Source organism: Lepidochelys olivacea (assembly GCF_965140295.1).
Source record: "Lepidochelys olivacea isolate rLepOli2 genome assembly, chromosome: 6".
Taxonomy (NCBI): Eukaryota; Metazoa; Chordata; order Testudines; family Cheloniidae; genus Lepidochelys; species Lepidochelys olivacea.
Window position 1 is genome coordinate 97,934,357 of NC_140416.1, and position 21,640 is coordinate 97,955,996.

A 21,640-nucleotide genomic window follows, 5' to 3' on the forward strand; every position below is an offset into this window, starting at 1 on the left:
TAGAAAATGGTTTTTCCATGTATTTTCTAAATACTAACACTTAGTGTTTAGACTTGTAAGGTTTCAATGCTTTTATCTTTTTTCTTACAAGAAAATGCATGCCTATAAGATCTTCACTGGTTTCTGTATAAGAATGTATACTTTTCTCTTTAAAAGAAAATCTGGGTACAGCTTCTGAGCAAAGGGACAGTTAATTGGATCAATTGGTCTAATTTAAATAAGGGTGTTCTGCTTAAGGAAGCAGCAGTGCACACTAGGTATCAGAGGACAGGGTCCAGCTCCTTCAATAGCTGTAAAAGTCTTTTTATATTTGCCAACTATTTGTGACTGACACATACATAAATAAATATAAAAACAAGTGATAGCCTGATGCTCAGCACATTAGAAAACCTGACCTTGAGTTTCCAAGATATGCAGGAAGAAACACTCCATAGCAGAGGACTGCATCAAGCTTCTCTGTTTATGCAACATATTTTTCAGAGCTACATGATTACTACTACTTACTGGATCTGGAGTGAAATCTGAAAAAATATTATGCATATGTATTTATTCAGGTTTTTAAGTGAATATGCTTCATCAGGTAATTCTGATAACATGTTAATTGGAACTAACTCACAAGCAATGCCAGATTAGAGTCTAGTGACACAACCGACATTTAAAGATTTCATAGAATTTCATAATTACCTCTGCTTCATGAAGAAGCAGAAGGCAAAGGACCCCATTACACTACATCATCAGCATACTCCTGCCCAAGCCTACACGCAAAGACAAAACAAATACTACAAGGAAAGCAACACTCAAATTTTGCAGACTCCCTACCACACCTCAGTTTGAGACCTGTTGTGATCTATAGTCTTATCTGTAACAAAGCCTTGTTGTAAGATAAACAAGCACATTCATCCAACTTTCCTAACTGCCTATCATCTATGTTCATATAACCCTTACATGAAAACAATGATTTATAAGTATAGTTTTAACAAGTTTATTGAAACCTTTCTAGTGAAAAGGTCTTAGACTGAATTCCTATAAACTTGATATTAAGGCCAGGGCAAAATAAATTATACGATCAAGTAATTTTGGAGTGAAATATTAAAAGGGCACAAAGTAAAACACTGCTCACTATTTAAAAAGTTAACAATTCAGTATTCAGTTCTGGTCAGCCCAAGTTAAAAAAAAGATACAGCAGAAAAACAGATGGGATCCAGAGACATGTGGCAAAATAATAAATTTGAAAATCTTCATCAACCCTCATTATTCAAATTACATCAAAATCTCACACCTTTACAGACACTGCCTGACTCCACCCATTTTAGTTATTTATTTTGATTTGAAAGGTATTAATCAAACAAAGTGATATTCTGGGCTTACTGAAGTCAGTGGGAGTTTTGACATTTAGGGGGTAGGATTTCACATGGTATTTTCTCAGAAAAAACAAAAACCAGCAAACCAGTCTACGTAGTCTAAAATGACTACGGATTCAACAACAAATACCAGAAGTGTACTTTAAACCTAGCATTCCAAGTTTTCAAGAGCTTAAAAAAATGAATTGCTTTGTTCATTTTCCGTAATGTTTGATATTAATTTGTACACCTATATTTAGAATTTTTACTTCACAAAATTATAAATGATCTCTCATGAACAGTCTAAAAGGTTCTACAGAGTAGGCACAATGGAGATTATACATATACATACTGTTGATCTTCATGCATATTTATCCTGCAGCATAATGTTAAAATAAGTGATAATTGAAGAGATTTGGAACAAAATTATAAAAATCAAATGTTTTGTTTTCTATTTCTTTATTTCATTATTAAAGTTTCAACACAAAAGACAGACATTTCACAGATATTTACAGGTTTGATATTTTAAGTTCTTACAGTTAATAAAGAGCTGTAAGAAAATATTTAATATTCCCTATTTCATTTTATTCTGTACATATATTTTGAGGAAAAAATTAAATGCAAGTTAAAATAAATACTATCTGGATAGGAAAATTAATATCTTCAACAAAAATATTTCTACTACAGTAATAAAAAGTAAAGATTATATGCTTGTCAGCTTCATTTTCTAACTTTTTTGACATTATAATCCAGAACAAAAAAAACCAACCTAAATTAAATTCTTACCCATTTTTGAAATACAAGACATGTGCTCTTTGGAGTCCTGTTTCTAGGAAAAATCCCAGTTCCTGTTCATGTACTGCAGACCCCGGTTTAGGGCTTCTGTTTTGTATATTGGTAATTATTACCTAAGAAAACACACAAGTGACATAAAATTAGATGAAATACAGATGAAACGTTCTTGTTACTTGAGAGCATGTGGGGTAGAACAAAGAACCTGGCACTCAACAATGTTGTTGAGGGAGTCTTCTTCACCCCATTCTCCTGCTGTATGGGAAAACATTTCTAAATCTGTCTCACTGATTTTCCATCTTTTCAAATCTCCTCTCAATACCTTCCTTCATTGTGACTTTTAATTCATTCTTCCTTCTATTATTCTCACTGCAATTGTATTATTTAAATTTGTAATGCATTTTAGGATGCAATATATGAAAAAAGTATTCAAAGCAAAATAACGTATAGCTTACAAAATATATAGTTACAACATGTTTCCGTAATAGTAGATGGCAGTGCTCAGTTCCTCTTCGCATCAGCCCCTACACATAAATGGCTTAGTTCCAATTACAAAAATGAATACATAGGCACTACCAAGCTCAGATAAAATAGGTGAGTCGAGTACACAGAAATACAAACTAATGTAAAAATACATGGAGATTAGTGAGATACTCAAAATTAGTGTCCCCAGGTGGTTCAGAAAGAGCGAAATACAGAACTTGAGTCCCTTAATATTTGTGCTGACATTGCCCTTTTAGCCAAAGCTTCTTTGAAACTGCGGTATGGCTTCAATTTTCATTGATACAGTCTATATTGTATCAGTCATGAAAAACCAGTAATGAAAGACATTCTAGAGCAGTGGTTCCCAAACTTGTTCCACCGCTTGTGCGGGGAAAGCCCCTGGCGGGCTGGCCGGTTTCTTTACCTGCCGCGTCCGCAAGTTCGCTGCTCCAGGCCAATGGGAGCTGCTGGAAGTGGCGGCCAGTACGTCCCTCGGCCTGCGCCACTTCCAGCAGCTCCCATTGGGAGCCGCGATCAGCTGAACCTGCGAATGCGGCAGATAAACAAACCCGCCGGCCCACCAGGGGCTTTCCCTGCACAAGCGGCGGAACAAGTCTGGGAACCACTGTTCTAGAGGAAGTTATTTCAATCAACCCATTATGTGAAAATGAACACTAACAATACCATATGCGCACTTGCTTTAAAAATATCATAGGCAAAATATACCCCCTCTTTCCCAATTGCTAACAGTGTTTGTTTCCTTTTTCCTTCTCTTATACCAAGATTAAAATATTTTTAGAAGTAGGTTTGTGGAGTAACTATTGTCTTCCTGCAATGCAGTTTTCATGAAATTCTTGTCATTCAAGTAGACAGTCTTTCTGGCATCCTGAATTGACTTTTCTTAAAACAGAACAGTTCTTTATAGACATCCACAAAAGAACACTCGTTTGACTAACTGGTCCTCTGGTTACCATGTCACGTATCACAATGAAATTGGATGAACATTTAAATGTTAGTAGAATCTCAATGAAAATACGCTATCTTCTCCAACACAATGAACCCTATTTACTATAGTTTTCCATCCACTTTAGACCTTCTATAATGCTGCTAAGTAGAGTTATTGTATCTGAGAGAATACTAACTTTCTACAAAAACTTAATTCCTACGTCTAATCCAATCATAAATTCATTAGGAATGCTAAAGTCTAAACACTAGACACTATAAAACAGTAGAAATTGTCTAAAATTATAATTTTTTTGAGCTGTGATTCTAACTCAGAGTGCACTGTGAATGTGACTGGTAACTTATCTCTTCCCCCATGTTCATATTTAATAATTTTTAGGGAGTGCTCTCCACTAGGAAGTTCAGGGCAAAGGACATGTTTTCTAATGTACCTGCCATCTATGAGATCTGGTACATTACAAAAAGGAAGAAAATTATTCGTCAGCAGGAATAGTTTGCAGGATCTAGGCAAGGAAAAAAGTCAGATGAAGAGAAATCTCATCATCCTTCACAATGCAAATACTGGACCCAATCCTGCTCTCACTGAAGCCACTGGCAAACCTACTATTAACTTCAATGACAGTACCATTATGTCCACTGGTTGCACTGGCTTTATGTATGTGCCAATATGAAATCAATTAGACACCAATACTCTGTGATGCACAGTTTAACTGTACAAGTATTAAAGATAGGGTCTATGGACTGACTAAAGCTGTTAGAAAAAAACTAATTTAAAAATAGGCCATTTAAAAACTTACTGTAAATATGTCTTCTTACAAAAGGAATTCATCTAGGCTATAAACAGAACTATTTGGTTAATCGCACCCATAGAACCACAGAGGTAGCTGACTGATTGAAGTACTTGGAACCTCCTGCTGCTCCCCCTATACCATCTTGGCAAGTCCATCACAACTCCTGTTTAAAATCTTAAACCATAAAACACTATAAACATATGTGCAAACGTGGGGAAGAATCTAGATGAGATGAGTTCCTATTATGAAAAGATGGAATGTTTCAATGATCTGTTGTCATTCACAGAAATTCATCTAGACTGGAAACAGGACTGTTGGGAAATCGCAAGCAGTCCAACCAAAAAAAGGGGAGGAAAAGCAGTGAAGACTTGGAGACCCACATACTGTGAGAGCCAGAGACTAAAGACAGCATCTGATAAGGATGCCACACGTGCTTTGTAGTGTCTGGTAAAAGTATGTGGAAGTTGCCAGGTAGCCACACTTCAGATCTCATAAGTAGGGTCCTACCAAATTTACAGCCATGAAAAAAACGTCATGAACCGTGAAATCTGGTGTCCCCCCATGAAATCTGGTCTTTTGTGTGCTTTTACACTATACTATACAAATTTCATGGGGGAGATGGGCATTTGTCAAATTGGAGGTCCTGACCCAAAAGAGAGTTGTTGGGGGGGGGGGGGGGTTGCAAGGTTATTTTAGGGGGATCGTGGTATTGCCATCCTCACTTCTACGCTGTCTTCAGAGCTGGTTGGCCGGAAAGCGGCAGCTGTTGGCCGGTCGCCAGCTTTGAATGCCACCCTTACTTCTGCACTGCTGCTTTCAGAGCTGGGTGGCCTGAGAGTGGCAGCTGCTGACCAAGGGCCCAGCTCTGAAGGCAGCAGCGCAGAAGTAAGGGTGGCCATACCATTCCAGGCCATCCTTACTACTGTACTGCTGCGAGCAGCAGTGTTGCCTTCAGAGCTGGGCTCTCGGCCAGCAGCAGCGCAGAAGTAAGGGTAGCCGTACTGCAAGCCCCCCTACAATAACCTTCTGACCCCTTCACAACTCCTTTTTGGGTCAGGACCCCTACAATTACAACACCATGAAATTTCAGATTTAAATTTTAAAATTTACAATTTCTAAAATCCTGTGACTGTGAAATTGACCAAACTGGACCATGAATTTGGTAGGGCCCTACTCATAAGATGGGGTCAGGAGAGGAATACACAAGTTTTGGTTGACTGGTGCAGTAGGGTCCAATGGCCCAGCAAATTCATAGGTTCAGGATGGATCTCCTTTGCTTACTGCATGCCCACAGGCCCTATCTTTATCCATGGCTCACTCCATTATTCCTCTCCAGGGACTGTGGAAGGGCTGGTCACTCCTCTCCCTCAGCAGAGAGAACCTTAGGGGAGGCACTGCCTTCAATCTGCTCAGTCATGGTGTGAACAGGGTGGATAAAAATCAAGGATTTTTTTAAATAAAAAAAAATGAATTTTTTTTATTTAAATCAGATCTAAAGATAGTTTAATTAAGATACATTAGAATTAGAATTTATAATCCCTATTCCATGATGAGCTATATAGTATGAGACAATATAGTCATCTAATGTTTAAGAAAAGTTTTCTAAATGACTTCCAATAGTTCATGGATTAGGGACCCAATCTTATGGGTTCCAGGGGTGTCTGTATAGATTATTTAGGTTAATCTTTCTATCCACCCCATGGGACTTGGTGCTCAGTCTAGAAGATACCATCAGAGATGCTTAGTTTTGCAGTTCTCAAACTGGATTTGTCTCTTCACATGTTAACATGCTTGTTGACAGCAACAGTGTTTTTAAATAAATAAGTAGAGGTGAGAAACAACAGACCTCAACTCTATTGTCCCTCTACAAATTTGTGTACACAGAGTCAATCCCTTACCTCTCTCTAAAAGTGCAAAGTTTCAAAAAGTTCAATGAATAGAAGATTGTTAGGGGTGGAATAGATCTGGACAAGGAGAAGAAGTCGGGAGATAAATGTGAGAAGGGAGGGACAGACAGCAGAAACAAAAGTGAAACTGTTTGAGCAGCATATTCCAGAAGTCTGGAGGTCTTTCTGAGTGTAGCCTTCATTGACTTGAGATCTACCATCCCATTCTCTCACTAGAAGGGAAAACCTATAATGGCAGCAGGCCGCAAAAGAGACCCAGTTTGGGAATATTTTAATGAAGTTCCTCTACCTGTGGATAAGACAGGCATGTGTGCAAAATGCAAACAGTGCAACAAAGAAATGCAAGGCCTGGGTGCCCAAGTGAAACATCATTATGAGAAGTGTTCCTTCTCAGGAGGAAGCTGCGTTGAAGATGATGAAAGCAACGTCACCTAAAAAATGTATAGCGTGTACCTTCTAAAAATGAAACCTACATCTATCTCTGAGTTGTGAAGAATATGTATCACGGTTATAACCACCAACAAGAATGCACTTTTATGCAGAAATCCATGATTAAATCAAGTCTTCCTGAATAGTGATTTAAATCAATTTGATTTAAATCACATCTACGCTGGGTGAGAGACACTCTTCCTAGTTTGTGCTGACCACAGTTCGGGGCTAAAAATGGCGCCCCTCCAACCGAAGATAACAGTCACCAGCTTCCAGGGGTAACAGCACTGAGCATGTAGAGCTCCTCCGACACTGAGGCCTGGGCCTGGAGCTTCTGAAAGAGCAGAGACATGGAGCCAGAGAAGAAAAGCTGGAAAGGACTGTGGCCTTCCCTAGGAGCTCAAAGCAAAGATGCACAGGGAAAGCAGAGAAGAGTTTTGAGGCACTCTTCCAGGCTGATTTACAAGGAACTGCTTCAAAACACCAGAAACCTTGAGGAGTCAGCTGCTTTTGTGATTTGATGGGCATGACCAGCATAACCCTACTAGAGGGTTTTCTATGTATGAGAATAATTATACATCGCTATAGAAGGAACAAAGAAAGGAAGATGAGAGTGGGATCATTACTGGGGTAGAGTTAAAGTAATTTGGGCACCATAACTATGAATTTCCACATTTCTAAATATTTAAGTTTCTTGCAAGTTTATGATCAACTGAATTTCCTAGGTCTCTAACATGATGGGTGTTATTAATTCTAACAGCTTGAAAGGCTCACACGCTCACAACAGTGACATGGGCCTGCAATCTTAACTTCACTTTTCAACTTTTTTTTGGTATGGTATCACATTGAGGATTGGTTGCCACAACATTTAGATCTAAAGTGTGATACCTCCAAACAAAACATTTCAATATTCAGCAAAGACCTTAGAAATTGAAGGGCAAGGAAAGGAATTTGTATTTGTTTCCAAAGTCTCCTTCCTCTTTGGGATAAGCTGTTCATCTCCAATGGTGGTACTATCAGTGACTGATAGGAGCTGTCTCCAAAGGTGCTGACGTAGCCAAGCCATGGTCAACTGGCTTTAAGAAGAAAAATCATAAAAATGTAGGACTGGAAGGGACCTCGATAGCTCATCTAGTACAGAACCCTACACTGAAGCAGGACTAAGTATTATCTAGACCAGGGTTTCTCAAACTTCATTGCAGCGTGACCCCGTTCTGACAACAAAAAATACTTCATGACCCCGGGAAGGAGGACTGAAACCCGAGCCCCACTGGCCTGGGGATGAGGGGAGAAGCCAAAACCCAAGCCCCGCCACCCTGGGGGGAGGCAACTGGGTCAGGGAGGGGATGTAACCAGAGCCCAGCTGCCCACGGCTGAAGCCAAAGCCTAAGCTCCACCACCAATATATCCCAGAATGATATTCAGGGTTTGGGGTGGTTGTTTTGCACAGCAGTACATTGATGACTCATATTAAGTTTGGGATCCACTATAACCCCCAGAACTACTTCTGCAGTACTCCTTCCTAGCAAGCTGTCATAAATATAAAGGGAAGGGTAACCACCTTTCTGTATACAGTGCTATAAAATCCCTCCTGGCCAGAGGCAAAACCCTTTCACCTGTAAAGGGTTAAGAAGCTAAGGTAACCTTGCTGGCACCTGACCCAAAATGACCAATGAGAGGACAAGATACTTTCAAATCTGGGGCGGGGGAAACAAAAGGTCTGTCTATCTGTGTGATGCTTTTGCCAGGAACAGATCAAGAATGCAGCCTTACAACTCCTGTAAAGTTAGTAAGTAATCTAGCTAGAAATGCGTTAGACTTCCTTTTATTTAATGGCTGGTAAAATAAGCTGTGCTGGATGGAATGTATATTCCTGTTTTTGTGTCTTTTTGTAACTTAAGGTTTTGCCTAGAGGGTAGGCAAATGCCTGTAAGGTATTTACCATCCTGATTTTACAGAGGTGATTCTTTTAACTTTTCTTTAAATAAAATTCTTCTTTTAAGAACCTGATTGATTTTTCATTGTTCTTAAGTTCCAAGGGTTTGGGTCTGTGTTCACCTGTACAAATTGGTGAGGATTCTTATCAAGCCCTCCCCAGGAAAGGGGGTATAGGGCTTGGCAGGATATTTTGGAGGAAGACGTCTCCAAGTGGGCTCTTTCCCTGTTCTTTGTTTAAAATGCTTGGTGGTGGCAGCATACGGTTCAAGGACAAGGCAAAGTTTGTACCTTGGGAAGTTTTAACCTAAGCTGGTAAAAATAAGCTTAGGGGGTCTTTCATGCAGCTCCCCACATCTGTACCCTAGAGATCAGAGTGGGGGAAGGAACATGGACACAACTATTTGTGCAACTGATTATTCCTTTCTAAGTGAAATACTTCGTATTTGTCCTTATTGAATTTCATCCTGTTTATTTCAGACCATTTCTCCAAGTTATCAAGATTATTTTGAATTCTAATCCTGTGCCTAATCAGGTAAAGAATGTGAGAGAAGCCAAACAGCAAAAATTAAGATGTTTGTACACCAATGCGAGGAGCCCAGGTAACAAAACGGAGGAACTAGAGCTACCGGTGCAGGAAGTGAAACCAGATATTATAGGGATAACAGAAACATGGTGGAATAGTAGTCATGACTGGAGTACAGGTATTGAAGGGTATGTGCTGTTTAGCAAAGACAGAAATAAAGGCAAAGGTTGTGGAGTAGCACTGTATATCAATGATGAGGTTGACTGTAAAGAAATAAGAAATGATGGAATGGATAAGACAGAGTCTGTATGGGCAAACATCACATTGGGGAAGAAAGCTACTAGAGTCTCCCCTGGGATAGTGCTTGGGGTGTGCCATAGACCACCGGGATCTGATTTGGATATGGTTAGAGACTTCTTTTATGTTTTTAATGAAGTAAATACTAATGGGAATTGTGTGATCATGGGAGACTTTAACATCCCAGATATAGACAAGGACAAGTGTTAGTAATAATAATAGGGCTCAGATTTTCCTGGATGTGATAGTTGATGGATTCCTTCATCAAGTAGTTGCTGAACCAACAAGAGGGGATGCCATTTTAGATTTGGTTTTGCAGAGTAGTGAAGACATCATAGAAGAAATGGTTGTAGGGGACAACCTTGGTTCGAGCGATCATGAGCTAATTCAGTTCAAACTAAATGGAAGGATAAACAAAAATAGATCTGTGACTAGGGTTTTGGATTTCAAAAAGGCTAACTTTAAAAAATTAAGGAAATTAGTTTGGGAAGTGGATTGGACTGAAAAACTTGTGGATCTAAAGGCGGAGGAGGCCTGGGATTACTTCAAGTCAAAGTTGCAGAAACTATCAGAAGCCTGCATGCCAAGAAAGGGGGAAAAATTCATAGGCAGGAGTTGTAGACCAAGCTGGATGAGCAAGCATCTCAGAGAGGTGATTAAGAAAAAGCAGAAATCCTACAAGGAGTAGAAGATGGAAGAGATCAGAAATGAAAGCTACATTATTGAGGTCAGAACATGTAGGGATAAAGTGAGAAAGGCCAAAAGCCATGGAGAATTGGACTTTGCAAAGAGAATTAAAACCAATAGTAAAAGGTTTTTATAGCCTGTGACAAAGTTCCTCCTCTGCCTTGGTGGGTCTTGCGCTTATTGGCAGATTTGCTCGCCTTGGAGCTTCACAGCAGCCCTCAGCTTGGCCGTTTGTCTCAAACCACAGTGTAGGTTGACTCCTCCTGTGTCTGACCAGGAGTTGGGAGGATCTGGGGGGAAACCGGGCCCGCTCTCTACTCCAGGTTCCAGCCCAGGGCCCTGTGGAATGCAGCTGTGCGACAGCTACAACTCCCTGGGCTACTTCCCCATGGCCTCCTCCCAACACCTTCTTTATCCTCACCATAAGACCTTCCTCCTGGTGTCTGATAATGCTTGTACACCTCAGTCCTCCAACAGTCCGCGTTCTCACTCTCAGCTCCTAGTGCCTCTTGCTCCCAGCTCCTCACACGCACACCACAAACTGAAGTGAGATCCTTTTTAAACCCAGGTGCCCTAATTAGCTTGCCTTAATTGATTCTAACAGCTTCTTGATTGGCTACAGGTGTTCTAATCAGCCTGTCTTAATGGTCTCCAGAAGGTTCCTGATTGTTCTGGAACTTTCCCTGTTACCTTACCCAGGGAAAAGGGACCTACTTAGCCTGGGGCTAATATATCTGCCTTCTATTACTCTCCTGTAGCCATCTGGCCCGATCCTGTCACATATTCCCCCCGGCTCAACACTATGGGTTTGGGCAACTTGGGACGTCAGGCAGTGTACTCGTGACAAGCCATCTGCATTGCCATGGTGGCTTCCAGCCCGGTGTTGTACGGTGAATTGGAAAGGTTGTAGGGACAGGAACTATCTGGTCACCCTTGCGTTCTTCTCTTTATTTCACTGCATCCACTGGAGGGGTGCATGGTCGGTCACAAGGGTAAACCGTTGTCCCAGAAGGTAATAACATAGTGTTTCTATGGCCCATTTCACAGCTAGGCACTATTTTTCAACCACGGCACGCTTCTGCTCTCTCGGGAGGAGTTTCCTGCTGAGGTACAGGATTGGGTGTTCTTCGTCTCCGACCATCTGCGATAAGACAGCACCCAATCCTACTTCAGATGCATCTGTTTGTAAAATGAATTATTTGTTGAAGTCTGGGGCTATAAGCACGGGGTTACTGCAGAGGGCTGTCCGTAGATCCATGAATGCTTTCTCTGCAGCATCTGTCCACTTCACCATGTCTGGACCCCGGGCTTTTATCAGGTCTGTCAGGGGACTCGCTCTGGTAGCAAAATGGGGAATAAATCGTCGGTAGTACCCCACCACACCCAGGAATGCCCGGACTTGCTTTTTTTCCGATTCGGCCGGGGCCAATTTTGGATAGCCACTAGTTTGTTTAGTTGGGCCTTGACCATGCCCCTTCCTACAGTGTAGCCAAGATATTTAGCCTCGGCTAGCCCTATAGCACACTTGGCTGGGTTGGCTGTGAGGCCAGCCTGTCTTAGCGTGTCCAGAACCGCTTCCACCTTTCCTAAGTGGGTTTCCCAGTAGGGGGTGTAAATAAACACATCATCCAGGTATGCCGCTGCATAACCGGTATGCCGTAGGAGCTTGTCCATAAGACGCTGGAAGGTGGCAGATGCCCTATGCAGTCCAAAAGGAAGAACAGTATATTGAAACAGACCCTCTAGTGTAGAGAATGCTGTCTTTTCTTTCGCATCTTTGGCAAGGGGAATCTGCCAGTATCCCTTTGTTAAATCAAGGGTGGTCAAAAATCGGGCATTGTCCAGGAGGTCAGCTAACTCATCGATATGGGGTATGGGGTATGCATCGAATTTGGATCTCTCATTCAGCCGGCGAAAGTCATTACAAAACCTAGTGGTGCCATCGGGTTTGGGCACCAACACAATCGGGCTTGACCACTGACTGTGGGACTCTTCGATGACTCCCAGCTCCAACATCCTTTTTACCTCTGCCTTGATCGTCTCCTTTTTTGCTGCTGGGACCCGATAGGGCCTTAAAGTTACCTTTGCCCCAGGGTCTGTGATAATGTGGTGATATGCTTCGTTGGTCCGGCCTGGTTTGGTTGAAAACACACCCTGATTTCTGTTGATCGTCTCAGTTACCTTCTTCTGGTTTGGTGTCGGATCAGTGGGTATCCTGATCTGCTCCTGCATGTTATTTTCCTTTATCAGGGTCTCTTGGGCCACTACACATGCCTCTCGTTGGTGCCAAAGCTTTAAGAGGTTAATGTGATAAATTTGTTCTTATTTCCAGCATCCTGCCTGCCGCACCTTGTAGGTTACTTCCCCCACGGGTTCAACCACCTCATAGGGCCCCTGCCAAAGGGCCAAAAGCTTGCTTTCTGCCGTGGGTACCAACACTATCACCCAATCCCCTGGTTGGAACTGTCGGACTTTTGCCTGGTGATTGTAATGGGTTCGCTGGGCCTCCTGCGCCTTTTCCAAATGTTCCTGTACAACAGGGGTGACCCGGGCTATCCGTTCTCGCATCTGCAACACATGGTCAAATATATTTCTCCACTCATTGGGTTCCTCTTCCCAGATTTCTTTTGCAATATCTAGTATGCCACAGGGGTGGTGTCCATATAATAATTCAAAGGGGGAAAACCCAGTTGAGGCCTGAGGTACCTCCCGGATGGCAAACATAAGGTAGGGTAGTAGGGTGTCCCAAACCTTCCCGTCCCGACTTACCACTTTCCTTATTATTGTCTTGAGGGTTCGGTTAAACCTTTCTACCAGCCCATCGGTCTGCGGATGGTAGAGTGACATTCTCAGGGTATGTATATGGAGCAGTGTACAGAGGTCCTTCATTAGCTTCGACATAAATGGAGTACCTTGGTCTGTTAATATCTCCTTTGGTAGCCCCACTCGGGCAAAGATCTCCACCAACTCTTTAACTATTGTTTTAGAGGCCGTGTTCTGCAGGGGGACGGCTTCTGGGTAGTAAGTAGCATAATCCAAAATGAGAAGTATATATTGGTGGCCCCAGGCTGTCTTCTCCAGGGGTCCCACTAAGTCCATAGCTATTTGCTCGAAGGGGACCTCTATGATGGGAAGGGGTACTAAAGGTGCCCTCAAGTGGGGACGTGGACTGTGCAACTGACATTCCGGGCAGGATGCACAGTACCTCCGCACTTCTTCATGTATTCCGGGCCAGAAGAATTGTCGCAGGACCCATGCTAGGGTCTTCTCTATCCCAAAATGCTCCCCAAAAAGATGACTATGGGCCAGACTTAATACAGCATTCTGGTGTTTTTGAGGTACTAGGATCTGCTGTACCTTCTGCCCCTGTACTGGTGCAACTCGGTACAAGAGATCCTTCTTCATTATGAAGTAGGGTCCTGGTCCCTGGGTTTTCCCTTCCACGGTGACCCCATCTACTCCAGTCACCTCTTTCCTAATGAGGTCGTACCTTCGGTCTTCAGCCTGGTCTCATCCAAAATGTCCTCTCCCGGGAATAATCTGCCCGAGATCTAGGGGGCCAGTCTCTGTTGCCTCTATTGGTTCAGAGGCGTTAGGGTGTGGGTCAGACTCGGGTGCTTCTTCCTCCTGGGTGGCCTCCTTTTCAGCTGCTTGGGTCTGCCTACCTACAAGAGCGACCCTCTGGCTTTGCGCCAGTATTCGGGTTCCCAAGATCTAGCTGCCCTTCTTTCTCTTTTCATCTTTCTACCCTGTCTGGGAGTGGAGAACAAATCTGGGGATATTTCAGAGAAGGTTGGGGGTTGACAGTCTACTGTGGATGCCTCACTACTTTCAGAGCTTCCCTCTTTCTCCAATTCCCCTACTGGGAGCAAGTCTCCAAACTTTGGGAAGTCCCGCCCTATGAGCACTGGGTATGGGAGTTTAGGGACTACACCTGCTGCTCCCTCAGTAGCGTTCCCCTGAATCTCGATTTTTACTGGGATGGTGGGGTAATAACCAACTGTCCCATGGATGCATGTTATCCCCATACGCTTAGCCCACAGCAGCTGACTACACTTCACGAGCTTCCCCGAGACAAGCGTGATAGCACTCCCCGAACCAACCAGTGCTGTGGTCTCTACCCCATTTAGCTTCACTGGTCTGATGTACATATGTGGGGTTAGTGAGACCCCCCCCAAGGTGCATTAGGGAACATGGGTCTGCCCAGTTCCCCAGGTTATACTACATAGGCTCCTCAGTACTGGGACACTGTGCAGCTATATGTCCCCACTCCCTGCAGGCGTAACATCTGTATGGAGCCCTAGGCTTCCCTGGTCTCTTGATTTGGGCAGTCTAACATCACAATCTTCTTTCCCCTCAGTGCTCCAACTCTTTGTGGCTTCTGGTGAGCCTTCAGGCCCCCTCTTTTTCCACCTGGGTTCTCCTGGTGGCCCAGTCACCTGAGCTCTAGGGCTTGGTGCTGCTAGTTTACCCCAAAATGCTTCTTCCTTAACTGGTTGGGTCAGCTCCCTCTCCATCCTTCACCTTTCTACCAACGTGACGACCTCGTCACAGGTGGAGGATTCGTTCTGGCTTACCCAGGAGCAAAGGTCTGGCGGTAGTCCTCTCATGTACCGGTCGATGACCAGAACCTCTAGTATCTCGTCCGGACTCCGTTCGTAACCACTTTTGTGCAAGATGGATGAGGTCATATGATTGGGACCATGGGGTTTTGTTTTCCTGGTACCTCCACTCATGATATCACTGGGCCCGCACTGCGGTCTTTACCCCAGATCTGGCCAGGATCTCTGCTTTCATCTGGGGGTAGTCTGCCGCAGCCTCTTCAGGCAAATCATAGTAGGCCTTCTGGGCCTCCCCACACAGGAATGGAGCAAGGATGCCAGACCACTGTTCTCGGGGCCAAGCCTCCTGCAGGGCTGTCCTCTCAAAGGCCAGGAGGTATGCCTCTACATCATCCTCCCGTGTCATTTTCTGCAGCCAATTGCTGGTCCACATGATCTGCGTCCCATCATGGCCGCGGTTCAGCTCTTTAAGGGCCTTTACCTGGTTTACTAGTTCCCGCAACATAGCCCGGTCTTGAGCAGCCTGGTCCATCAGCTGGCGATTAGTCTCTTGTTGCAACCACACTGCCTCCTGTTGGGCGGCTGCCTGGACACGGGTAGCCTCCTGCTGGGCAGCCACAGTTTGTATCAGTGCCCGCACAACCTCCTCCATTGTGGTGAAAAAAAAATAAACACTAGATCCTTCCTCCCCCTTCTTTTTTTCCCCCAAACACCCTCCTTCTTCCGCCACGCTGTGTACACCAAATCCCAGTTCTGACACCAGTTGTGACAAAGTTCCTCCTCTACCTTGGTAGGTCTTGTGCTTATTTGCAGATTTGCTCGCCTTGGAGCTTCACAGCAGCCCTCAGCTTGGCCGTTTTTCTGAACCCACAGTCCAGGACGACTCCTCTTGTGTCGGACCAGGAGTTGGGAGGCTTTGGGGGAAACCCAGGCCCGCCCTCTACTCGGGATTCCAGCCCAGGGCCCTGTGGAATGCAGCTGTCTAGAGTGCCTCATGGAACAGCTGTGCGACAGCTATAACTCCCTGGGCTACTTCCTCATGGCCTCCTCCCAACACCTTCTTTATCCTCACCATAAGACCTTCCTCCTAGTGTCTGATAATGCTTGTACACCTCAGTCCTCCAACAGTCCGTGTTCTCACTCTCAGCTCCTCACATGCACACCACAAACTGAAGTGAGCTCCTTTTTAAACCCAGGTGCCCTGATTAGCTTGCCTTAATTGATTCTAACAGCTTCTTGATTGGCTGCAGGTATTCTAATCAGCCTGTCTTAATTGTCTCCAGAAGGTTCCTGATTGTTCTGGAACCTTCCCTTTTATCTTATCCAGGGAAAAGGGACCTACTTAGCCTGGGGCTAATATATCTGCCTTCTATTACTCTCCTGTAGCCATCTGATCCAACCCTGTCACAAGCCATATAAATAAGAAGAAAACAAAGAAAGAATAAGTGGGACCGCTGAACACTGAGGATGGAGTGGAGGTTAAGGATAATCTAGGCATGGCCCATAGAATCATAGAATATCAAGGTTGAAAGGGACCTCAGGAGGTCATCTAGTCCAACCCCTGCTCAAAGCAGGACCAATCCCCAATTTTTGCCCCAGATCCCTAAATGGCCCCCTCAAGGATTGAACTCACAACCCTGGGTTAAGCAGGCCAATGCTCAAACCACTGAGCTATCCCTCCCCCCCATTATTTCCTCATTCTTTAATTAGGCTAATGAGGACCTTAGGGATAATGGCAGGATGACAAAGGGAAATAAGGCTATGGAGGTAGATATTACCACATCCTACGTAGAAGCCAAACTCGAACAACTTAATGGGACTAAATCGGGGGGCCCAGATAATCTTCATCCAAGAATATTAAAGGAACTGGCACATGAAATTGCAAGCCCATTAGCAAGAATTTTTAATGAATCTGTAAACTCAGGGGTTGTACCGTATGACTGGATAATTGCTAACATAGTTCCTATTTTTAAGAAAGGAAATTAAAGTGATCCAGGTAACTACAGGCCTGCTAGTTTGACATCTGTAGTATGCAAGGTCTTGGAAAAAATTTTGAAGGAGAAAGCAGTTAAGGATATTGAGGTCAATGGTAACTGGGACAAAATACAACATGGTTTTACAGAAGGTAGATCATGCCAAACCAACCTGATCTCCCTCTCTGAGAAGGAAACAGATTTTTTCGACAAAGGAAACGCCATGGATCTAATTTACCTCGATTTCAGTAAGGCATTTGATACGGTTCCACATGGGGAATTATTTAAATTGGAAAAGATGGGGATCAATATGAAAATTGAAAGATGGATAAGGAATTGGTTAAAGGGAAGACTACAACGGGTCCTACTGAAAAGTGAACTGTCACGCTGGAGGGAGGTTACTAGTGGAGTTCCTCAGGGATCAGTTTTGGGACCAATCTTATTTAATCTTTTTATTACTGACCTCAGCACAAAAAGTGGGAGTGTGCTAATAAAGTCTGTGGATGACATAAAGCTGGGAGGTATTGACAATACAGAGAAGGACTGGGATATCATACAGGAAGATCTGAATGACCTTGTAAACTGGAGTAATAGTAATAGGATGAAATTTAATACTCAAAAGTGCAAGGTCATGCATTTAGGGATTAACAACAAGAATTTTTGTTATAAGCTGGGGACTCATCAGTAGGAAGTAACAGAGGAGGAGAAGGACCTCAGAGTATTGGTTGATCAGAGGATGACTATGAGCCACCAATGTGACATGGCCGTGAAAAAAGCTAATGCGGTCTTGGGATGCATCAGGCGAGGTATTTCCAGTAGAGATAAAGAGGTGTTAGTACCGTTATACAAGGCACTGATGAGACCTTATCTGGAATACTGTGTGCAGTTCTGGTCTCCCATGTTTAAGAAGGATGAATTCAAACTGGAACAGGTACAGAGAAGGGCTACTGGGATGATCTGAGGAATGGAAAACCTGTCTTATGAAAGGAGACTCAAAGAGCTTGGCTTATTTAGCCTAACCAAAAGAAGGCTGAGGGGAGATATGATTGCTTTCTATAAATATATCAGAGGGATAAATACCAGGGAGGGAGAGGAATTATTTAAGCTCAGTACCAACGTGGACACAAGAACAAATGGATATAAACTGGCCATCGGGAAGTTTAGACTTGAAATTAAATGAAGGTTTCTAACCATCAGAGGAGTGAAGTTCTGGAACAGCCTTCCAAGGGGAGCAGTGGGGGCAAAAGACACATCTGGCTTCAAGACTAAGCTTGATAAGTTTATGGAGGGGATGGAATTAATTGATCTTTGACAGTTAGCGGTAAAGATGCCCAATGGCCTATGATGGGATGTTAGATGGGGTGGGATCTGAGTTACTACAGAGTATTCTTTCCTGGATGTCTGGCTGGTGAGTCTTGCCCACATGCTCAGGGTTTAGCTGATTGCCATATTTGAGGTCAGGAAGGAATTTTCCTCCAGGGTAGATTGGCAGAGGCCCCGGGGGGGGGGGGGCGGGGTAGCCTTCCTCTGCAGCGTTGGGCACGGGTCACTTGCTGGAGGATTCTCTGCATCTTGAAGTCTGTAAACCATGATTTGAGGACTTCAATAGCTCAGACATAGGTTAGGGGTTTATTACAGGAGTGGGTGGGTGAGATTCTGTGGCCTGCAGTGTGCAGGAGGTCAAACTAGATGATCATAATGATCCCTTCTGACCTTAAAGTCTATGAGTCCTCCAAAACTTGATATCATCTGCAATCTTTGGAACTGTATTCTCTATGCCATTCTCCAAATAATTTATGAAGATAGTGAATAGAACCCAGGCCCCGCGGGATCTGTCCTTCCAGCCTGACTGTGAACCAGTAATAAAAGCTCTGAGTATGCTTTTCAAACCAGCTGTGCATCCATCTTATAGTAGGTTCATCTAGACTATATTTCTCTACTTTGTTAATGAGAAGGTCACATGAGACAGTATCAAAAGCCCTACTGAAGTCAAGCTATATCACATGCACTGCTTCCCTCCATCCATAAGGCTTGTTACCCTGTTAAAGAAGCATATTAGGTTGGTTTGACATGACTTGTACTTGAAGAATCCAGGTTGATTGTTACTTATCATCTTATTATCTCCTAGGTCCTTAGATATTGATTGATTATTTGCTCCATTAGCTTTCTGGGTAGCAAAGTTAAGGTGACTGGTCTACAACTTCCTGGGTTGTTCTTATTCCCCATTTTATAGATTGGTACTATTTTGCTCTTTTCCAGTCCTCTGGGATCACTCCCGTCCTCCATGAGTTCTCAAAAATAATCTCAAATGGCTCAGATAACTCTTCAGCCAATTCCTTAAATATTCTAGGATGTATTTCATCAGGCCCTTCTAACTTGACAACATCTAACTCATATCAGTAATTTTTAACTGAGAACATTCACTTTAATGTTCCATTGTTGTTTGCAGTGTTGTTGTAGCCGTGTTGGTCCCAGGATAGTACAGAGACAAGGTGAAGTAATATCTGTTATTGGACCAAGTTCTGTTGGTGTAAGCGACAAGCTTTTGACCTATATAGAGCTCTTTTTCAGGAGCTCCATACAGCTTGATAGCTTCTCTCTTTCATCAACAGAAGTTGGTCCAATAAAATATATTAACACACCCACCTTGTGTCTCTAATGTTTACTTTAGACATGCCAGAAGTGCACCCTTCTGGCAATCTATTAGCAAGCTAGTACGAAGGCCTTCCTTATCTCTGTGTCAAATTTCAGCACCAAGAAGTCATAGAATCATAGACTATCAGGATTGGAAGGGACCTAAGGAGGTCATCTAATCCAACCCCCTGCTCAAAGCAGGACCAATCCCCAAGTAAATCATCAGTGCCAGGGCTTTGTCAAGCCTGACATACCCTATAAAGGAACTGTATGCGAGAGAAATATTACCTTAAGCATTTTACTGTTGAGTCTAAGTTCCTATAACGTACCTCACTACATTATAAGATCACTATTGTATCTAAGTTCCTATAATGTAGCTTGATGAAAGATGAGCAGCTTCTCAGCTACTTCTGAGGGTTTCTGAGAAAGTGATCTATTTCACTGCACATTGCAACCAGTTACAAAACTAAATTTGGCAAACATCCATTACATTATTAAGACTAATTTTTAACTATGGTTTCCTGTGGCTACTGAACTGATTCAACACACACTCCAAGGTTTCTTCATCACATACATTTTACAAGAACATGTAGTTTCTTATCTTAGAGAATACAGGGAGACAAAGAAAAGATTAAGGGAAATACATATAATCTAAGTTCAAAGCAGAAAAGAAAACAAGTTCCTTATCAAAATGTATTTCAGGGAGAAAGGAAAACCAGGTCTCTCGGAATTGGAATTGGAATTGATAACAGGATAATTGGCAGTAGGATAAATGGCGTGATTCTGATCTCACTTTTGCTGGTTTTGCACTGATGTAACTCAAATGACTTTAGTGGTGGTGCTTCTGATTTATACCAGATGTAGATGGGATCAGAATCAGGCCCCCAAGATCTTTCATCTGTAGGAGCTGGTTCAGATACAGCGTGATTTAGTAATGACTTTCTAGATTCATAGAGTCTAAGACCAGAACAGACCACGACAATCATATAGTCTGACCACCTCCATACACAGGCCATAGATTTTTCCCTAGAAACTGGATTAAAGCATGTCTTTTTGAAAGATATCTAATCTCGTGAAAAAGACTCCAAGTGATGTTGAGTGCATCACCTTCCCTGATAAACCATAAATTAATTTCCTGAATGTTATGCATTTAAAATCTCAACCATTAATGTTCATTAACACACTTTTTATAGTAAGCTCTCTTATTCATTATTTATAACAAGGAAAAATACAAGAGAAAAATCCAGTTTAATTTCAACATGTGACATGCAATTAAAATATGGGCAACTAAAGAGACACATACCTTGGAACTTGCAGCTTGGTATTTAATTTAGCACTAAACTTTTAAGCATGTACCGGACTACATGTGAGCAGCATAAAGATCTTCAAACACTTAACAATTATTTCTAAACCAATTTTCTTTAAAACATGTTAACAGCACTTGATATCATTGATGTCTAAGTCCATGATCAGTTTCAGGTTTTAAAAAGAAAGCATTTGGGAGCTTTTCAACACAAAATGGGTCTGAATAATTTCTTCAATGCCTGAAAAACCTTTCACACACGTGCTGTAGGTATTTTGACATATTACTTCTGTGATTCATATAAGCCAATATAATAATACTTCTATTTCATCCTTGCTAAGCAGCTCTTTAATTCTGCTGAAGAAAACTGGTTTAAATTAATATTGCTATTAAAATAAAGATTAACATTTTTGCCTTGTTAAAGCAGTGCTACAAATGCTATCACCAGATTTTTTCAACTTGATGCTGGAAGCAATAATGGTTGTAGTGCACAGATGAACTGGGAGGAGTCATGTTACATGGTCTGACAGTGCATAACTTTTAGATTCACAGATTATATTGACCTCACTGCACTGACTAAGCAGTATTTACAGAGAATAACTGAAAAGGTAGCCAGCGAAAGCAGAAAATTTGGATTGAAGATCAGCACGGAGAAGACAAATTATGGCACTTGGAAAACAAAAGAAAGAGGTAAAGATCAAACTCAGAGACAAAGAACTACAAGTGGAAAAAACTGTTTACCTTGGAGGACTAATATCAAAGAATGGGAATAGTGAAGACAAAAAAAGAACAAATCAATCAGATTAGCTGCTACAGCATTTGGAAAGCTCTGAAATACCTGGAAGGCTCAAGACATTTAAATAAAAACAAAAATCAGTGTATATGAGACAACGGTCTTGGAAGTACTGCTATGTAGGTCAGAATGCTGGAGTAGGAGAAAAGCTGATGAATGAAAGATTTCGACTGCAGAAGTGAACTGGCTGATAGGAATACTGAGAGCGTCAAGACTGCAGAAGAT

General features: G+C 42.6%; 1 protein-coding gene across 4 annotated transcripts in view; it reads right to left on the reverse strand.

Annotated features, from left to right (window-relative positions):
* Nucleotides 1-21,640, reverse strand: part of TTC7B (tetratricopeptide repeat domain 7B) — a 314,696-nt gene that overhangs the window by 226,549 nt on the left and 66,507 nt on the right. For all 4 annotated transcript variants that reach the window (XM_084630296.1, XM_084630295.1, XM_084630298.1 and 1 more), the window contains one exon: nt 2,127-2,248. In XM_084630296.1, the coding sequence (XP_084486422.1) occupies nt 2,127-2,248 (122 nt within the window). The remainder of the gene's footprint in view (nt 1-2,126; nt 2,249-21,640) is intronic.